Source organism: Plecotus auritus (assembly GCF_963455305.1).
Source record: "Plecotus auritus genome assembly, chromosome: 3".
Lineage (NCBI taxonomy): Eukaryota > Metazoa > Chordata > Mammalia > Chiroptera > Vespertilionidae > Plecotus > Plecotus auritus.
In genome coordinates, this window is record NC_137772.1 from 174218717 (window position 1) to 174239061 (window position 20345).

The 20345-nt window shown below is 47.9% G+C and overlaps 1 protein-coding gene across 1 annotated transcript; it reads left to right on the forward strand.

The window, feature by feature from the left end:
- Window positions 1-677: 677 nt before the first annotated feature.
- On the forward strand, window positions 678-13515 carry KRT77 (keratin 77; the record flags this gene model as incomplete). Its single annotated transcript, XM_080659040.1, has 9 exons — window positions 678-1292; window positions 5951-6165; window positions 7348-7408; window positions 7921-8016; window positions 8946-9110; window positions 10490-10615; window positions 10734-10954; window positions 11402-11436; window positions 11873-13515. The coding sequence occupies 9 exons, from the start codon at window positions 678-680 to the stop codon at window positions 12193-12195; spliced, it is 1857 nt and encodes a 618-aa protein (XP_080515166.1). The 3' UTR covers window positions 12196-13515.
- Between the last annotated feature and the right edge of the window lie 6830 nt (window positions 13516-20345).

The window sequence follows — 20345 nt, forward strand, 5'->3', positions numbered from 1 at the left end:
GGTGTAGAGAGAAGCAGTAATGCATCCAGCACAATGTGAGCAGTCATAGACAGGGTCCCCTGGCTTTCACTTGTACTCAGTGACCATAATACCATGTTTTCATATAATTAAAATGTGAGGTGTGCATGGTGATGATAACAATGGGAGCAAAAGCAGGGGGTAGGTACAAAAATTTTGTCCCATCATAACTCCACCCTTGTCCCAGCTGTGGTTCCTAGGCAGCTAGACAACCCCTAGCTTTGCCCCAGATCTCCCTGGCACCCCCCCACCCCAAACAAACATCTCAATGGTGGAGTTTCTTAGGAAGATATGAACTAATAATTTTGGGGAAACTTGTAGAGGAGTTTCCAGCAACTTGATCCTGAGAGATTACTGCAGTCCAATCTCAAATGGCAAGAGATGAATGATAAATGATCAAGTTGGGGAAGTTTGTCTACAGTGCAATTTCTGCAACTCATAGGTATGAGGTTTGAAACAGATGGTGCTGGCAGGCAAACTGAACATAAATACTCTCCTCCCAGGATTTGGAAAGTGCCCCACCCAGTCCATGCCTGTGTGTATATATAGAGACTGAGCCAGATCTCTTGCAAAGGAGTTACGCTCCTTTCCACCCTGGTCTCTGCCTCCTTCCAGCTGGGCCTTTGCTCTTGTCTGCTTGCCTGGATGCTCCAGCAACCATGAGCCGCCAGTTTAGCTCTCAATCGGCGTTTAGCTCAAGGAGCAAGCGGGTTTACAGCCTTAGCTCTTCTGCAGGCTCTGGTGGTGGCAGGTTGGCTGTGGGCTCTGTGTGTCAGGCCCGAGGGAGGTGTGGCGGAGGTGGTGGGTATGGAAGCCATGCAAGGGGGTTTGGCTCTCAGAGCCTCTACAATCTGGGTGGCAGTAAAAGCATCTCAGTTAACATAGTGGAGAGAAACTCCAGTGGTTTCCGCCAGGGTGGGGGAGTGGGAAGAGGATTTGGAGGGGCCAGAAGCTTTGGCGGTGGTGGCTCTGGAGGTGGTGGTTTGGGAAGTGGCGCTTTTGGTGGTTTTGGGGGTCATGGCTCTGGAGGTGGTGCCTTTGGGGGTGGTGGCTTTGGAGGTGGTGGCTATGGAGGTGGTTTTGGGGGTAGCAATTTTGGGCTTGGGGGCTTTGGTGCCTCTTGTCCCCTGGGGGGCATCCAACAGGTGAGCATTAACCAGAGCCTCCTACAGCCTCTTGACCTGGAGGTGGACCCTGAAATTCACAGGGTCAAGACCCAGGAGCGGGAGCAGATCAAGGTTCTCAACAACAAGTTTGCCTCCTTCATTGACAAGGTGAGTGCCTCAGGGGCAGGCAGAGCCTCTGGGCCCTGGCCATATGACTGAGAGGGCCTTGTGCCCTGCTGTCCCTCACCACATTGTGCTGTCTTGGTTTGGTGGTGACAACTGCTTCCAGATGTGTATGTCCTGGGACCTTAAGAAAGCAGTTACCTTATTTAGGCCTCAGTTTGACTTAATGAGGGAATTTGTCTCGATCTTTCTTTTTGGCAGAAAAGCAGATAAGAGGTGTGAAAATCCCCAATAGACAAAATACATGGTATAGTAATCCCATTCTCATTCATGATTATTCACTTTCCATCCATCCATCCATCCATCCATCCATCCATCCATCCATCTATTCATCCATCCTTCCACTCATCCATCCCATAAACATTTACTAAGCATCTATTATATCCCAGACAATGGCCACAGGGTGACTCCTTGTCCTCAAGGAGCCATGACAGAGCCTAGGTGAATGCCCTGGCAGGTATCACTGGGAGCTGAAGTCAACAGCATACTAAGTAGAATTCTGTCTGAGTTCCTCATTTTAGGTCATCAAGGGCCAAGAATGAGCCAGATGAAGCTTTTGAAGACCTCCCCTCCCCCAGTTTCCTGATTAAACCCATGGTGAACACCTTGCACCAGCATTTCCTTTTGTCTAGAGGTGGAGGCACAGATGGATGGATGAAAGGATCCCCAGAAGGTTTTTTGCCCTTGTGGATGTAGTGGAAAGCACCCTGGAGTACAAAAGATTCTGGATTCTCAGGGACTTTCCTTCAGGCCCCACAGGAGTTCTGTGTTGAGGCCAGAGCTTGACCTGTGATCTGACAGCAGAGGTCCAGCAGTCCAGCTTTGGGTTGCATACCTGGGCTCTGATATCTGGGTAAATGCTGGGGGTGGGACAGAGTGTGTGAGCCAGGGGAAGTGGGGTAAGAGTGTTGAGGACAAGAGATAGCCTCAACAGAGTGCTATCAAAGTGCTTCTGGCTACTTCTGATCACCTTGGATGGGAAATTTGGTTGAATATCATCACACCTCAGGCATAGGCAGAGACTGGGAGGGCTTGACTGGAGCAAGGAGGTGACAAATGAAGGAGACACTACTGGGAGGTCAAGGCTAGACCAAGGAGGGACAGGAACAAGAGCAGGTTGGGGAAGAGGGTCAGTGAAATGACCATGGGCTGCTGGCAGCTGATCTCGAGACTCATTTAATTGTGGTTCCTGCCATTAATAGGACGTCTGTTCAGTTTTGCAGTGTGGGGTTGTGCACAGAGGCCAAGATTCAGGAAAGTATGGCTTCTTGTCCTTCCCCAAGGGCATGGCCTATGATGACTATGAAGAGAGAGTTCTCATCCAGGAAGGCTCTGACCTGGCAGAAAGGGAGAAGGCTTCACTGCAGTAACTTCTGACACTAGTTTCCTGCTTTCACCCTTAACCCTTTCCAGCTTATTCTAAAAAAAACACAAAAAACATTTTTATTGATTTCAGAGATTAAGGGAGAGGGAGAGAGAGATAGAAATATGAATGATGAGAGAGAATCATTGATTGGCTGCTTCCTGTACCCTGCCCACTGGGGGTCGAGCCTTCAACTCAAGCATGTGCCCTGACAGAGAATTAAATGGTGACCTCCTGGTTCATGGGTTAACTCTCAACCACTGAGCCATGCTAGCTGGGCGATCCAGTCTATTCTTAGCACCACAGGAGAACTATTCTTAAAAATATCACATCACTCCTCCACTTAAACCCTCTATTGATTTCTTGCCTCATTTAGAATAAAAGCCCAAATCCTATAAGATCCTTTATAATCTGGCCCTCCAACCCACAGCTTCTGCTAGCCTCTGGCTTACATTTGTGAGAATTAGGCAACTTTGCCACCACCAAATGGGATAGCTCTCAAGCTGCAAGGTTTAGTAACAGAGTGAGGCCTGGAATTTAGCTCCCCAGGGTACAAACTCAATGTCTGCAGTGGTCCTGCACTCCTTCCCTGCCTCTTCTCCAGCTCTCCTCTTGCTTACCAGCACACTATTGCATTTTCCAGTGTCCCAAGCATGGTCCTACCTCAGGGCCTTTGCACTTGCCATTTTCTCTGCGTGGAACTCTTTCCACCAAAGCGTGGGCTGGCCTCCCCCATCACTTCCTTCAGGTTTTAGCTCAGATGCCACTGTTTCAGTGAGGCCTTCCCTGATCTCCCTATTTAAAGTAGCATCCTCATCCCAGCATCCCTACCCACCATCCCTGTACACCTTTTTTCCATAGTCCCTGTAGTCATTTGGCACACTGTATATTTTGCATTTCTTTACACTTGTCTCTCTGTATAGAATGTAAACTCCTGGAAAACAGGGATTTTGTTGTTTTGTTTATTATTGAATCTTTAGAATCCAGAATAGTGCCTGGTACATGGTAATTGCTCAATAAATCTGTGCTGAATGAAAAATTGAGTCAGCCCTTCATGTGTCAGCCTTGACTATTAGAGAGTATGAATATAGACAAAGGTGTTTGTTTTTTTTAAAAAATTTATTTATTTATTTAGAACCAGTGACTGAAAGGGGCCTCAGGAAGAAAAGGGGGGCAGTCCAGTTCCCTTTGTTCAGCTGACCTTAAATCCTCTATGCCAGGCAGTTCCAAAGCCCTTAGCATTTCATTAGCCTGTGATGCTTATAAACCGTCTTCTCTGTGTTGGGCACTGTGTGTCCATGGTCTCAGCACCTTTGCCCACTGGAGAACAAAGCAAACCGGGGCCTGCCTTCCTGGGACTCACGCCTAGCAGAGAGGGCCATGCTAACCCAACACCAAAAGACTGCAAATCATGATAGATGTCATGGGGGAGAAACAGGCTGATGAGGGAAAAGCAGAGAGAGACCACTTTAGTTGGGATCTAAAGGGTGAATAGGAGTCAGCCAGGCAAAGAGTTGGGGAGATCTGGGCTGCTGAGGCACCAGGAGGTCTCTGTGGCTGGGGTGTATTGAACAGGAGGGAGAGGGGCATGAAAGGTTGAGTGGGATGTGCTTTTTCCAGTAAGAAGGTTAGCTCAGCATGATGCTAAATTTTATCTGTGTTAGCTAAGTTTTCCCTCGGTATTGCTGATGGGGGACACAACCAGGAGTGTTTTGGGGATCCTGGGGAAAATTCACAATGGCTTTCATTGATTTTTCTAGTTAAATCCCATTAAAATTGCCTGGCACTTCCCGAAGTCAGCCTCTGCCTTTGCAGTTTGTGTGGCCTAATGAGAAGCACAGTTTCTTTGATCCAGGGAGACTCAGGCTAATCCCAAAGCACTCAGAGTTGTCTGACTGCACCCTCATTGTTTGATGTGGAGATTCCCTGTGGGACCATAGGATTCTTTCTTTTGGTCCCCACAATACAACATGGGGCTATGAACAAGTGTTCAGTAGATTTCTCCACCCCCTGGGAGTGCCGCCCGAGTGAAAATAGTGCCGCCCAGGTGGCAGAAATTTCTCACGTGTTTCGAGCTGTGCTGACAAACCTGTGAGAGCTGGTTTGCCTTATCTCTTGCTTTCATAAGTGAAAAATAAATGAGCCATAAGAAACACTGTTCTCTGTGCACATTTTCCAGCCTAGAGTCAGAACCCAAAGGGAGTTAACAAGGGCTGGACCCTCCGATGGGCAGTCTCAGGGCGGGGGATGCTGGGCACCCTCCTTAGTGCACTATTGTTGCGGGGGGGTGTCTTCAGGGTTCTGATAGCACAAGCAATGGGATCCAGGAGAGAGTGTGTGTGTGTGCTCACCTGAGCAAAGCATAGTGGCATCCATGGTCTTTACCTAAGACATGGGAGGGGAGGCTCCATTGTGGGCAGCAGGCAGCGGTAAGGTGAGGGTGGGTTATTATCATGCAAAGGATGGTCCACGCACTTGATCTGTACAGCCAGCCAGCTCTCTGGACCCTGTACCTGACCTTAGTGTCCACAGTTTTGGGGAAGAGGTGCTGAGAATATAGGACAATGTTCACTTTTGATTCTCTGTGTGAATGAAGGAAATAGCAATCTGGGTGGTTCCCAAACACTAGACAGCCCCCAAGTCCTGACTTTGGGCCACTGGAATGCATTTCACAACATGAAAAAAAAAGAACATTTACTTTAAAATTCTGTCTGGGTTATGAAAGCATTTAAATGAGGTGACCTTCCTGAAAAGCATACTGGCAGACAGCAGAGGTGGTGGGGACAACTAGGCAAGTTGGCTCAGGAATCAGGTAATACTCTAAACCAAATTTTTCCTTCCCTCCTCTTATTTCCCTTTCTCTCAGTCACTTAAAGCTTCAACCACAAAGACTAATGTGCCTAAGATGTGCCATTGTTTCAGGTGCCAGATCATTATTTCCTTGTGTTGGTACAGATAAACTGAGTGGGACAGTGACAGCTGTGGTGTAAATGGAGGTAGTTAAAGGAAATAAGGCCTTGGTTGGAGGGATTTACCTTCAACATCAGAGTTAGCTTAGCGTTCATTTTAGGCTCGTTGATTTTACAGCCATGGGCCAACCATCAGCAACCACACTGTGCTCATGTGTCCTGGTCCCAAAGAAAGGGATGCTCTCTATCCCTGGAGGGGCCATTCTGATTCTCTGAGTTCTGGGCATACTGTGAGACTGCCCAGCCTCCTCTCCATGGGGGTGTTTCTCACATGCACGACCTGGGGTGAACTTGGAGCTCTCTTGTTTTAGGTGCGATTCCTGGAGCAGCAGAATCAGGTGCTACAAACAAAATGGGAGCTGCTGCAGCAGTTAAACACGTCGACTCAGCCCTTCAGCCTGGAGCCTGCCTTGGAGAACTACATCAGTGAGCTGCGGAGGCAGGTGGACTTCCTCAGTGCAGAGCAGATGCGCAAGAACTCGGAGGTCATGAGCATGCAGGATGTGGTGGAGGACTACAAGAACAAGTGAGGCGCTAGGCGGACAGAGCACTCAGGGGGAAGCACAGAGGGAACTGATTCATGGGGCAAGACATTCTGCTTCAGTGTTACTGTGTAAGGGGTGGGAGCAGGGCCACTCTGCACAGCCATGCAGGCTCTGCACTGCACAGCTGCTGGATGCCGTTTGCACATGGTAGCCCTGGCACTGCCAGGCAGCCCTAATTTTTATTGCATGGGGATGGGGAAGACTAGCTCCATGGATGTTGGAGCCAGATAAGCCTTAGTTCTGATATGGGCTTTGCCACTTTCTGGCTGCCTGCAAGCTCATCTATCCATACCTGTAGTTTTCACATTAGTAAAGTGGGGATAGTAAGTACCCCCTTGTTAGATTGTTGTGAGGGGTAGATTGTGACTCTCAAACTTCAGTGTGCATCAGCTTGTTAAAATCAGATCCATCAGGTAGGTCTGGGATGGGGCTAAAGTGTTTGTATTCCTAATATTTCCAAGGGATAATGATGCTGGGAGACTGGGGGCCACACTTTAAGAGCCACTGGTTTGGATGAAGTTATTCTTAGCAAGTTTGTAGGCTGTGTTTGCACCTACCGAGCACGCAGTAAGCATTAGTTATTATTAATAATAATGGTAGGGGTGACAGGACTTGTCTAATTCTACATCAGCTGCTCCTGCACCCTGCAGACAACTGAGAGGCCTTACCCTCCCATGCTGGGGGTGCAGGGTGCTGCTCTCATCACCTGGACATGCTTACTGCATGGGGCCAATAGAGCATCAGGTGTGTGTGAATTGAAAAGGGAGAAATGAAATTCCCACTGAAGGGGGCCAGGGGTGGGGGTGGGGGTCAGAATCATAGGTGAAATTTTTTTCTCTCTAAAAAATTTAGTAAAATTGATTACTTTAAGTTCTAAATTAAAAAGTGATTGAGCTTGACAAGCTTATAAATAAAATGTGGACACTCTGGGAGTGTTCTATGTGGCTCTGAGTTTTCTACCTTAGGTCATTGTCCCCTTTGTTAACCTGGAGAACAGGAGCTGGCTCCAGCTGCTTGCCAGTGAGAGTTGCAGGCCCTGGATGGGGAAAGTCAGAACCCAGGACAGTACAAATTTAAGGAATTCTGAGCCTCCCCCTGCAAGGAGAACCCTCAAGGAGCCGTCAGCCCCTGCAGCCTGTCTGTTTTTTACCTTCCCCCCACAGATATGAGGAAGAAATCAACCGAAGGACCAATAATGAGAATGACTTTGTCATCCTAAAGAAGGTGAGGGTTGGGAGTACCCAGAGGGGGACTGAGAGCCCAGGAGGCTGAGCAGGATGAAGAATTTCTGTGGATGCTGTGTGATTGAGGGATGGACAGGGTGACCTTGGGGTTCGGCTTTTTGCCCAAGTGCTGGGGCCATTACACTGAAGGGCCAAGTCTGAAAGTGATGCTAATATGGATCTTTAGGAATCCTTGGGTTTTTATTCTCTCCAGGGTCCAGAAAGTGAAATTAAATTAATTGACAGCTTTTGAGTGTTAGTTATGTATGGCCCTGGGACCTGTGGAGGGACCTAGGGTGTTGTATGTGACTGACCAAGATGAAGAGCTTGGTGTCACACTTCCTTCTGGGCAGGAAAGTCAGAGTTTGCAGGTTCCTTATTTGAGTGGGGTGAGGACATTTGTAGGCAAGGAAATATACACAGAGAAACTTTGCCACTTGCCCAGGCCACCCAACCAGGTGGTGGCAGGCAACATCTGGGCAAAAAGTCAGACTGTCTTTGCTTGCTGTTCAGGACGTGGATGCTGCTTATATAAACAAAGTAGACCTACAATCCAAGGTGGACCTTCTGCTTGGGGAGGCCAATTTCCTGAAACATATATTTGAGATGGTGAGTTCATAAGAAATCCTTGTCTTTTCTCACATCTTACAAGATGTATGGGCTGTAAAGTGGGGAGGCCTGAAACCAAACATTGTCCACTAGGAAATCCTCTCCCCAGTCACTTCAACCCCCTTAAACCTAGTGCTCAGGATTCCTGGGTGGGCGCCCTGGAGATGGGAGGCAGGGAGAGTCCTGAGGGAGGAGAAGGTGAAGTTGGCACTACTTCTGTCTGGGAAATAAGGTTAACACCTGGGATGGTCAGGGGCAAAACCCACCAGAAATCTTTATCAGTACTGGAAGTCAATGGGGCTGTTAAGGAACTCCATAGGAGAGGACATGTGGATCTTAAAGGAAATGAAGATGAAGACAGCACTGGTGAGGGATAATATGCTTTCACCACCCTTGGTCCCACTGTCACCCATGTCTAACTGGGGGGCACTGCTCTGGGCCCGATGTTGGCATATTTCCATTATACAAATGAGACAACTGAGGCACTGAGAGAGTAAATCACCTGCTCAGTTACCCAGCTAGTCACGGTAGAGTCCAGACTCAAAAGTTAGTGTGAGTGGCTGCACAAGTGGAGTTCTTTCTACTGCCTCTGAGAGTCCCAGTGCTTTCATGGAGTAAGTCTGCCTATTAGACAGAGGGCCCAGCTCAAGGTCACGGCCAAGCCAGAGTAAGGCAGAGATACAGGGCACAGGAGTGGCATGATGGGCAGGTGGCAACTGCAAGCCTCTGAGTTCAGGCTCTTTCTTCTCCCTGGTCTGGGTGCCTTTTCCTTTAGTAAGGTACTTTTCAGTGCACAGAAGCAGTTTAAAGAACTTTCCCCCTGAATGTCCCATCTGGCCCAGGCTTCTGGCTTTCCCAGAAAGCCTTGAGGGGTAGAAAAGGGAAACTGAAGACAATAGAAGGAGTCAGCCTGTGGTCCATGCCTTCAGGAGCTGTCCCAGATGCAGACCTTCATCAGTGACACCAATGTTATTGTGTCCATGGACAATAACCGCTCCCTGGATCTGGACAGCATCATCAAAGCCGTGCAGATCCAGTATGAGATGATCGCACAGAAGAGCAAGGAGGAGGCCGAGGCGCTGTACCAGACCAAGGTGAGCCCTGCTGCCCCACCACTGGGCTCGGGACTAAAAACTAAACATACCTCCCGGAACCTGTATTATCTTTCTCTTATTTCTAACATCAAACATTTTTGTTATAGAAAACTTAAAAATTACAGATAAAGATTACTCATCTCCCTCTACCACTATTAATATGTCAATATATTTTCTACCAGTTCTTTGTAGCTAATATTTATTGAAAACTCATATGTGCCAGACACTGCACTATGTACTTTATATATGTTATTCATTTACTCCTTACAACAACCCCATGAAGTGCAGGTTTTATTATCCCTATTTTACATATAATAGAATAGGAGATTTACCTAATTTCTCTAAAGTCTTGTGGCTGGTAAATGGCAGAGGCAGGACTTAATTAAACTCAGGTATGCCGTATAGAAGCCCATGCTCTCAATCATTATAATGTTTTATTTTTTCATAATGAGGTCTTTTAAAATATAGTTTTGTGCTTTTCTCTCTTGCTTATCATTTTGAATGCCTTTTGGTGATATTAAACATTCTACATCATCTTTAATAGCAGTGTGGTATCCATGTTAAGAATAGACCTTCGCTTTCAGATAAACATCTCTGGAGTTAAGTCTTTGGGCACATCTTTGATTACTTCTTTAACATAAACATGACCTGGGCCTTTCTGGAGGGTGAAGACTCTGTAGGTAAGGGTCAAAGGCTAGTCACTAAATTCTAAACAACTGGAACTTGAGATCTGCTTTGTGGATTGATTACCTGTGGCCAACTCCAACCTCACTGACCTCTGTCCCACCGTCCTGCAGGCAGATGTTCTGACTGGCATGAATTTCAGCAACAGACTGGGAAGACAGATAGCCAACAGTGAAAACATCAGAATGTAGAGATTCCCTTGAGTCAACCCTCCTCATTGCTTCCTTCAGAGTCATGGCCTGTGGTAGCCCAGGATAGAGTTCCTATTGTTGGGACCATGTAGACATGGAAAAGGAGATAGAGAGGAACATGCAAATAAACATGGAGCATGCTGAGGGCCCCTGAGGAAATGAGGGCCTGGCTGCTAGGGAAATCATTCTGGAAAAGGGTAGGAAGAAATATGGAAGGGTAGAAAAAGTGAGGTGGGCTCCAGTGTGGGTAAGGACCAGTGCGAAGGCTTAGATGTGGGGAAAAGGAGGTAAAAAGGGTATCGGGAAGTATACCCTTTTTGCCTGTATGGGATGTAGACACTGGTGGAAATGAGGGAGGCTTGGTGTGTGTGTGTGTGAGAGAGATCTGGAAACTTTCCCAGGGGAGAGCATATTTGGGTAGGGGTTGGGAAGGCAGATCCACTCTCTCCTGGAGGGACTCATGGTAAGCAGCAGGCTGAGTGTGATGCTGCCTTTGACCCTCAGTACCAGGAGCTCCAAATAACAGCGGGAAGACATGGAGATGATCTGAAGAACAGCAGGATGGAGATTGCAGACCTCAGCCGCACCATCCAGCGGCTGCAAGCTGAGATAAACAGCCTCAAGAAGCAGGTGAGATGGGAGTTCAGGGTGGGCTGACCAGACACGCCACTTCCCATGATGCCCTGCTGATGAGGCTTCTGAAATTCAACCTTTGCATGCTTCATCTCTGTGACCATCTCCCGAGCAGAATGATCAGATGCGCTCGATCATTTCGGATGCAGAGGAGAAAGGAGATCAGGCCCTCCAGGATGCAGGGCAGAAGCTCCAGGGCATGGAGGAGGCCCTGCATCAGTCCAAGGAGCATATGGCACGGCTGCTACGTGACTACCAGGCACTGCTAGGAGCCAAGCTGTCCCTGGATGTGGAGATAGCCACCTACCGCAGGCTGCTGGAGTGCGAGGAGAGCAGGTGGGCCATCTTTTGGGGCCAAAGCATAGGTAGCACTGCTGGAGTAGTGGGACTGACTATTTGGAGAGAAGACCATCCCAGCTTTTCTGGGAGGGTTGGTAGCGCAGGGTGAACAGAAACATTCAAGGCAGAAACAGAGGGTGTGTGATTTGGCCAGTCATTGTCATCATTCTCCTGCCTCTAAGCAGAATGTTCCTCTATCCCAAGCCAAGCCACGGCAGCCAAGTGGTGACCCCCCAGTGCTAAAAGCCTTCAAGAAAATGTTTAAAATCCTTCTGGCCCCACTGGTCCCTTTACCCCACTGCCCATGCACACACCTTTCCTATAACAAGGCTTGGGGACAGCTCTTTCTTCCCATGGGCTATCTCTGCTCCTCTTGTCTCCAGGCTGCTGCATACCTTCCTTTGGGCTTTGCAGGTCCGGCTAATGTGTGCTTTGGTTTTATAGGATGTCAGGAGAGCTGCAGAGCCACGTGAGCATCTGTAAGTAGCAGAGCCCCGGGCCTGGGCTGGTTGTTGCTAAGGGGAGGAGGGCTCAGCAGGTTGCCCAGCAGGGAACTGGTAGTGGGCATTTTAGTTTCCAGTCCCACACAAATGAGCTAACAACTGCAAAGCCTGGAGAAATTCTTTGAAATAAATTATGATTTTAGCTCTTCTTTATCTTAATTTTTATGACCCCTAATCATCAGCATGGCTTAGAACTCTTCAGAGTATATCAATAATGAGAAGGTGCCCTCACATCCCTTTGTAGCATGAAGAATACTTTGAAAACGAGAATACTTTTATCCAGTGTATCTTTCTGCAAGTCAGATGCTGCCAGTGATGAAGGATGTGCGAGGCTGCCCTGGGGTGGCTGCAGTGGGGGGGGGGACCCCTGCCCAGTCCTTCTGACCCCCGTCTGGCTGCCCTCTCCCCACAGCTGTGCAGAGCAGCCAGGTGTCTCTCAGCGGCGCAGGAGGCGGAGGTGGTCGAGGCTCTGGAGGTTACAGCAGCGGTGGAGGCGGCGGTGGCAGCAGCAGCTGGGGCTACAGCTCCCGTGGGGGTGGTGGCGGAGGCTATGGAGGGGGCTACGGAGGGGGCTCCCGAGGGGGCAGTGGAGGCGGTTATGGGGCCAGCGGTGGAGGAAACTACGGAGGGAGCAGCAAAAGCGGCAGCAAGTTTGGGGGCAGAAGCGGCGGCTCCTCCAAACTGCAGATCATCCAAACCTCTACCAACACCTCCCACAAGCACACTGTGGAGTAGGAACGAAGGTTTCTGTGACCCTTCGCTCCTGTCCCCTCCTCACGCCCTTCTGACCCCCTCTTACTTACCTTTTCCTGATGGGTCTCAGCAGTTTTGCCAATAAAATCCTCTCTAGATGGGGAAGCAGGTGGGTAACGCCAAAACAGCAGATCTTTCTATGGAGGGCACTGGCTGGCAGTCAGAACATAGCCAGTCAAATTCTCAACCCAGACTCTACCTAGAGGGCCCTTGTTCCTGTCCTCGATGCCCAGCGCCCAGGTTAGCCATGGAGTAAAGAGCATGGACAAGGCTGACAATGGAGAGTCCACCTCAAGCACACCGGGTTCCTCAGTCCCAGGTTCCCTTTCCTGCACCTGGGCTGCTCTGAGGGCAAGAATCCACCCCTCAGGGACCCACAAAATGAAGCCTTTGAATGAGTGGCTGAGGGCAAGGCAAAGCTTGATAAGAGGCTCCTCTGTGCCAGGGACCATTCCTACTTCTTGGTCTGTAGCCTCACACTACCGTGTTGAGGGAGAATGTGGATTGGCTGCCTGCATTAGACACTCATGCCATGTCTGGGTCGGATTCTGAATCTCTGTCTTAAGAAGCACTGTCCCCTGGACCAACAGTGCCAGGTGGGAGTGTATCAGAGGGCCTGAGTTTTTGTCCATAAGGATGACTGTTGTGAGCAATGAATGGAGGAGTTAATGGACAAGCAATCAAGTTCTGTTCTGTCCTGTCCCTCCTGACAGTTCCATTCTTTGGAAGCCTGGCCCTTTCTGAAATCTGGTCCATAGAAGCCCTCCTGAGAATTGTCCAATAGGTTGGGCACATGCAGCCCAGTTCTGCTATGTCCAGGTGCCCAGGCCTTGAGCAGTTTGAGGATAAGACTTGAGTCTTGGGAAGTTCAGTCTGAACCAGGCTGCAAGCTGCCCTTTATTTGCAAGGTAGCTTAATGCTCTTTCCCAGATAGCAAAGTCTTTTCTGCCTCCTGTTCTCTGTGACTGAGCACTATGTAAGAATTTGACTTTTCATTCTGGTCCTTAACATAAGATGCTTGAGATGTGCTGAAGGGGACAAGAAAAGGAAAGTATTGACCAACTAAGGGGCCTTGAGAGAGGGAAGGTGGCTTTACTTCTAAGATCTGAAGTCACCTTCACTTGCTCGCTGAGTCCTAACACAATGTCCAAGCTCATGATTCTCTTGGAGCATCTGATGTGCTCAGTGTGGGTCACTTGGGAAGTGCTGTGACATCATCATCATTTTTCTGGTTGAAGGTTGTACCTTGAAGGGTTTGACATTTCTGGTGTTTCTACAATAAACTTTTCTGTAATCTCAAACTACTCTTTGTTCAGAAGATGAGTTATTTCTTCTTTAATTTCTGCAGGCCTCTAAAATTATTCATATTTGGGAAGTAAAGTTTATTATTTTTATTTTTTTTTATTGCATGAGTAATACATGATCTTGCAAAACCTTACAGACATAATCTTTTCCTTAAAGTGATCATTCAAAAGTTGGCTACACATTTGTTCAATAGGCATTTATTTAGCTCTTACTGTGTGGCAGCCAGTGGCCTAGGCACTGAGAATGCAATGTTGACTGAACACATTTCTGAATCTGAAGGCTGCTTACAACCAGAGGAGGGGAAGGTTCAGAGGGAGGAGAAATCAGAGTATGTGTCCAGCATAGCACGAGCAGTGGGACCTGCAGCAGGTGTCAATGCTGAGGAAGGGAAGTCTCAACAGGTTTCTGGAGGGCTAGAAAGTGGAACAGGGCTGGGAAACAGAGACAGTGAAGGTGTGGGCAGGAGGTCAGGGAAGGGCCCTCCAGATAGTCTGCTCAGAGATTCAAAGGTAAGAGAAGGTGAATGTGTGTGAGTCAGAGGAGGCAACCTCACAGGAGAAACTGAGCTGGGGAGATAAGAGGCTGAGCCCAGTGAGGGTCATGGGCATGAGGGTCTTTATTGGTGCTCCTGAGGAAAGCATAGATGCATAAATTCAAGAATGGAGCAAGTTAAGCTGTCATCTCATCCTCCATGATATTTCTGAGCCCATATAAAGAAGTCATATAAAAGATGTGACCTACTTTCTCATTCCCCAAAGGATTACAGATGCAACTTGGATATGAGATTCACTCAAATATAACTGCAACTCATATTGATAAGACATTGTGTTCTCAGACACATCTTTACATTCTCTCAGAAAAGTTTCTCCACATCTCATCTGTCTTGGTAGCAGGCCTTGGGGGGAGGGGTTGGGAGAAGGAAAGGTGGGCAAGTGGCTGCCTGAAAGGAAGGAGAGGTCACAGACCCATGCAATTCCTACACTTGAAGTCAAAGACCAAGGGCACGAGGACAAGGACAGGAAGACAGGGATAAACACTAGTGGGTGTAAACATGATTTAGAATATTCAACTGACAGTGGCAACACATGAGCCAACAGGTGTCATGGCTGTTGGGAACAGGCATGGGGACCAAGAAGAGAGCATTGTGCAGAGCCTACTTGTTCTCTTCTGTAGTCAGACCACTCTAAGAACACTGCTAAATAAGAGCCACTCAGAGAACAGTGGCCAAGACCATGCTGATAGGGAATCAGAAGCCTGGCCACATGAGGACCATGCAGGGTCCTGGAGAAGAGAAGTGTTTTTGGGGAGATATGATGGCTAATTGCAAAGATTTGAAGAGCTTCCATAGCAAAGAGGAACTGACCCCAGCTGCTGATCCAGATGGACAAGATGGGAACTGCAGGAGATTTGGCTGAACATAAAAGTGCTGTTGTATTGATCCTGGGATGGGAGAGGGAGAGGCCACATTTCAAGCACAGGTTGGTTAACCATTTGGCAGGAGGTTGAGGGAGGAGTGCAGGATGGGTGGGGATATGTGTATGGCAGTATTTCACATCTTTGCTGCCCTAAGAATTCATGTGATGAAGCCTGAGAAAAAAGGAAAAAAAGGAATTCTACTCTCTAGTTTATATTTGGGAAAATTAAGATCAGATATCAGAGGAAGATCAAGTCATGGAGAGGCCAAGGGCTCTAGCCAGGATTGTAAAGTGAACCCAAGTTTTCTGGCACCACCGGAACTATTTCAGGGTGTGGACTTGATTATCCCTGGATCATACTTGTGTGTATGATATTATTAGGGAATCCACATTGACTCTGGGAAAAACCCAAGGGCAAGGCCAACCCAAGGTCACCGTTCCCATCCTTCTTCTTCTGTGCAGAAATTGGGTTGTCCCAGAAAACATGGACTTGTTTTTTTTCTCTTCAAAAGCCTTGCCCATTTTAGTCCTGGTCAAGGAGCGAACCATGTGACTGAATTCTAGGAATATTGGAATGGAGATTCCACAGAGCAGGAGCATGAGAAATGAAGGCCAAGGAAAGAACAGTTAATCAAGGAGGACCTCAGAGTCTAAATGAGAAGTTTTTTTTAAAAAATATACATTTTATTGATTTTTTTACAGAGAGGAAGGGAGAGGGATAGAAAGTTAGAAACATCAATGAGAGAGAAACATCAATCAGCTGGCTCCTGCACACCCCCTACTGGGGATGTGCTGTAACCAAGGTACATGCCCTTGACTGGAATCTAACCTGGGACCCTTCAGTCTGCAGGTCAATGCTCTATCCACTGAGCCAAACCGGTTAGGGCTAAATGAGAAGTCTTGATGTGATATTCTGAGCCTGAGCAATGGAATCTAGCACTAAAGACACCAGAAGAGGTTTCCTGAGATCGACATTATTCCTGTTACAAAGAGCAACCCCATTGGGAGCAATGAGCAATTTCCTAGCTCTTTACTATATACAAAATGCTCCCACATGCATGATCTCCTATGATTCTCCCTAGCCCTGGGAAAGGGCTGGGGAGACCACATGTGGGGGCTCTGTGGTCCTTCTAGAAACCAGAGAGCACTCAACCCCTGTTTCTGGTCAATGCTGTTCCCATGAGGCGGATACTCAGAGGGAGAAGCAAGAGGGGAAGCAACAGAGAGCACAGCTTTCAGGGCAACAAGACTCCCAGGGAAAGTTTGCCAGCTGCTCCTCCCTCTGAGAGGCCGTGGCCGGGCGGGGCGCTCTGGGAATCTAAATTTAATTCCACCAGCTTCTCATTTACATAGATTTCAATCTGGGGACATGCTGAACAGGAGGAGCAACCATTGGCTTAATACAATCCCAACTCTGTTTGACCTAGGACAAGGTGTGCATTTCTGGGCTGGGAAAATCCTTGGTCTAAGGAAGTCTCTCAAGAATGTCACTTCACCCTCAGTTACCGACAAGTTGGCCCAGGATGTTTCTTCAAATTATGAGCCATGTGCTTCAACAGTCCCATTTCAAGCACAGTGTAACCCCTACGGTTTTGAGGGACCTGCTGCCCTGGTTTTGTCAGCTTTCTGATCAAGACAGGAAACTGTATGCCTTTGGGTTGATCAACACTGTTACAAGGCTGAGCTGGGAATGTGGGATGTTGGGAGGTTCTTGAGCATGGAGGGTTGGTTCTGAATGTCTCAGTGCCAGGCCTGAAGGGTGGGTAGGGGGGTCTGAGTGTGTGGCCCGGCTGCCACACCTGTCCCAATGTGCTTAACCTCAGGGATCATCCTCACTGCAGAGCAAGCATTCCATAGTGGAAGTAATCCCCAGCCTAGCCTCACTTCCGTCCACTTCAGGTGTGCTCAGCATTCCTTCCTGTATGTTGGACCCCTAGCTTCCCTGGTACAGAATTATGGGCTCCCCTAAGGATTTTTCCCACAAGATGGCTTCCTTTCAAGGACCCAAACTTCCCTTCTGGGTCTTTCCACAGTTTCTAGTGAAGCAGGGGCTTGTTCTAAAGCTTTTCCTGATTGTTATGTAATCGTCTGGGTCCTCCAAATGAAAAGGTGAGAGAGAATTTTCCCTCTCCTCTCTGTCTATAATTTACCACATTTCAGTTTCCCTGTAAGTCCTTATTTTACAGATGAGGAAATTTAGGAGGCTCAGAGAGGGCAAATGATCTACCTAGAGTCGCACAGCTACAAATTTGCAGTCCAGAGTGGCGCCTGGTGTGGCTGACTCCATGCCTCAATTTAGATAACCTGCACCATCCTTTCCTACATACTCACCTGTGCCTTCCTCCTTTCAGGCCCCTACTCTGCTCCGGCACAGCTGGTGGGTAACTCCTGGGGACCTCCTTCTTTGCTCTCTGTCCTGAACAGGCTGCCCCTAGTTCTGCACCTCTCCCTCCTGTATAAGAAGCCTTAGCCCCTCCTCTGCTGGCTGCCAGCTTTCAACATCTCACTCCGCCTCCCCATTGTTTGTGATTCTCCTTTCTGCCTCCCAGGCTTTGCTTTCCCCCTCCCCTGAAATTTCTCTCTCCCACGTTCCTGGTGGAGTCCCACAGGGCTGGGTGGCTTGTTATTGCATGTTTCTCATCAGTTCTTTTTCTCAGTCCCTCAGAAAGCTCTCAAAACATCACCACACCTGCCCCTGCCATGGCCTGCCTGTGGCATCCTCATTTCTGTGATCATTTCTGGGGTGTGTGTGTGTGTGTGTGTCCTTGGGGTTGGAGGTGCTCTGGCACTCTGTTATTCAGAACTGATGGTGGTACCCTTCAGGTGCAGGGGACCGTGGGGGAGGCTGCGAGGAAAGGGGTGCTGGAAGGGCACCCAAAGACATGGAGGATTTAGTTTTGCTTTAATAAGGCTTATAGAACAATCAAAGGATTAGCAAACACACACACACACACACACACACACACACACACGCACGCACGCACGCACGCACACGCGCGCAAATGAGCCAGTCTATATATCAATATGCACTTGAATATGGCAGCAACTGAGCTTAAATAAAGAAACCAATGGAGCAGTTGAGTGGTGTTAATCAAGGAAAACTCCCTGGAGGAGCCAGCCTGTCTGCTGCCTGTTGGAGCAGAGGAGATGTAGGCATTTGTCCTCAAGGCCTGATGGACCCAACATAGATTCAGGCCCAAATGCTCGTGAATAGGAACCTTAGGTACTCCAGAGATAGACTATGGTAGGAGTGTGAAGGGAATTGCCAAGGCAACTGGAAGACCTTTCAGAGAAGAGAAAAGTAGAAGTAGGCTTGGAAGATGGAGGGGAATAGAGAAAAAGGGAAGAAGAGGACTGAATAGTCGGAGCAAAGCATGGGAGTGGAAAACTCAAGTGAGTGGGTGATCAGCAAATCTGTAGGTGATGCTGGTGGTGAAACAGGACAATGACAAGAAGAGGCCCATGGGCTGAACCCAGACATGTGCTCAGAGTTGAACAAACTTGTTTTATGAATTGCCACCTGGGGAAACTTGGGCAAGTATTTAAGAACCCAAGTTGTCTTTTCTTTAACATGGGGCTAATGGCTACCACCTCATGGAATTTATATGATATTTAACTGAGATATAGCTCCTTGCGCATAGTTGGTGCTTATGGATATTAGTGCCTCTTTTCTCTTTCATTTTGTCTTTATTTTCATTTTGACTTTATTTTATAAATTTGGAGTACACAAATAAGCCAGAAATGGGAGTGTGTGTTTAGATTTAATGTCCCACTTTTAAAAAATATGTATTTTTATTGATTTCAGAGAGGAAGAAAGAGGGAGAGAGAGATAAAAACATCAATGATGAGAGGGAATCACTGATAGGCTGCCTCCTGCACGCCCCTCACTGAGGATCGAGCCCACAACTGGGGCATGTGCCCTTGACCGGAATCGAACCTGGACTTTTCAGTCTGCAGGTTGACACTCTATCCATTGAGCCAAACCAGCTGGGGCTAATGTCCCACTTTAATATCACCACACAGCCTCCACAGTCCTGGGAATAGCACAGGGATCGATGAAGTTGGTTAGCTACCAGTAGGTCAGTTTCCACCTTACTGGGTTGCCTCAAAAGTAAGTAGTGGAAAGAGAGTAGGAGTCCAATTCAGAAACTGGAGGATGCCCAGGCACTGATTGTATGACTTGGAGACATTTTTGACTTCTTGAGTCTGCCTTCTCACATCTTTGATAGGCAGGTTAGATGGTGGGAGGTCTTTGAGTTCCAGCAGATGGGAATATTCTGTGATTCTCTGTGCACTCATTTATGGGAACCAGTTCCATTTGCCTGTCCTTGAGCCTCTTCTCCAGTTTAGCAGGAAGAACACTTGAATTGAAACCAGAAAACTCAGGTGCTAGTCCCAGATGTGTCTTCTCCTAGCTGGAGTGCCTAAGCAAGTCATTTAATCTCTCTGATCCTCAGTTTTCCATTTTGTGAAAACAGCTTGACTGCCTGGTTCTCAAGGCTCTTGTCAGAATAGTGTTTGTGTATGTTTTTGAGATGAACTATGAAAATGTAAGCTGATGCTGATTTTTATGTCTTCTTGTTCCTTGTAGTCCTTGTCTCTCTCCCTCCTCATGGTGGCAGCTAGAGTAAGTTTTTCAGCTCTGTAAATTGTATATCAATTACCTGACCATCAACCTCTAATTTCTCTCTCTGTTAGTTTCTTAATTTGTGAAATCACTGCAAAGATCTGTTGTGGAAGCACGAATCACTGCAAAGATCTGTTGTTGGCTGGCAGAGGTGAAAGGATGAATACACGTATGCACATACACATGCATACAAACACATATGCACATCCCTCCAAAGTGCTAGAAGGAATCAGTTGCACAGAATGATATGGCTCATGAGGGAGTATGCTGAACTAAAAGGATTTTGATTGCCTGTCAGAAGATTGTTAGGCAACAGTCATTACCACACCAAGACCATCCCATGTCTCATTGTTCCTAGTCAAGAACAAGATCTGGATTACTCATTCTCTATCAAGAGGGTTGGTTTAGCAGCCCAAGGATGTTAGTGTTAAGGCAGTTTCAGACAACAGTGCCATGGAGATTGCAGGGAAGGAGGGGGAGCAGTGGAGCAGTAAGGGGCACTTTCTGGAGGAGGGTACAGGACAAAAACTGTGGGAGAAGAGAAGGGACAAGGCTCAGTGGCTGGAGAGGTCTGACACTCAGCTATCCTGGTTCAGAACCTCAGGGTGACAGGGCCAGATGGCCTTCACAAACTCCTCTTCTCCTGCATATCTTGTATTACACAGTGGAGACCCCATCTAGGTCTGCAATGGACCACTTATAGTTGCTCAGAGCCAGCTGAGGTTAGCAGTGGCTTCTCCTCACTGAGTCTCCAATTCTGTGTTTACATGCAAGTGTGGGAAGCA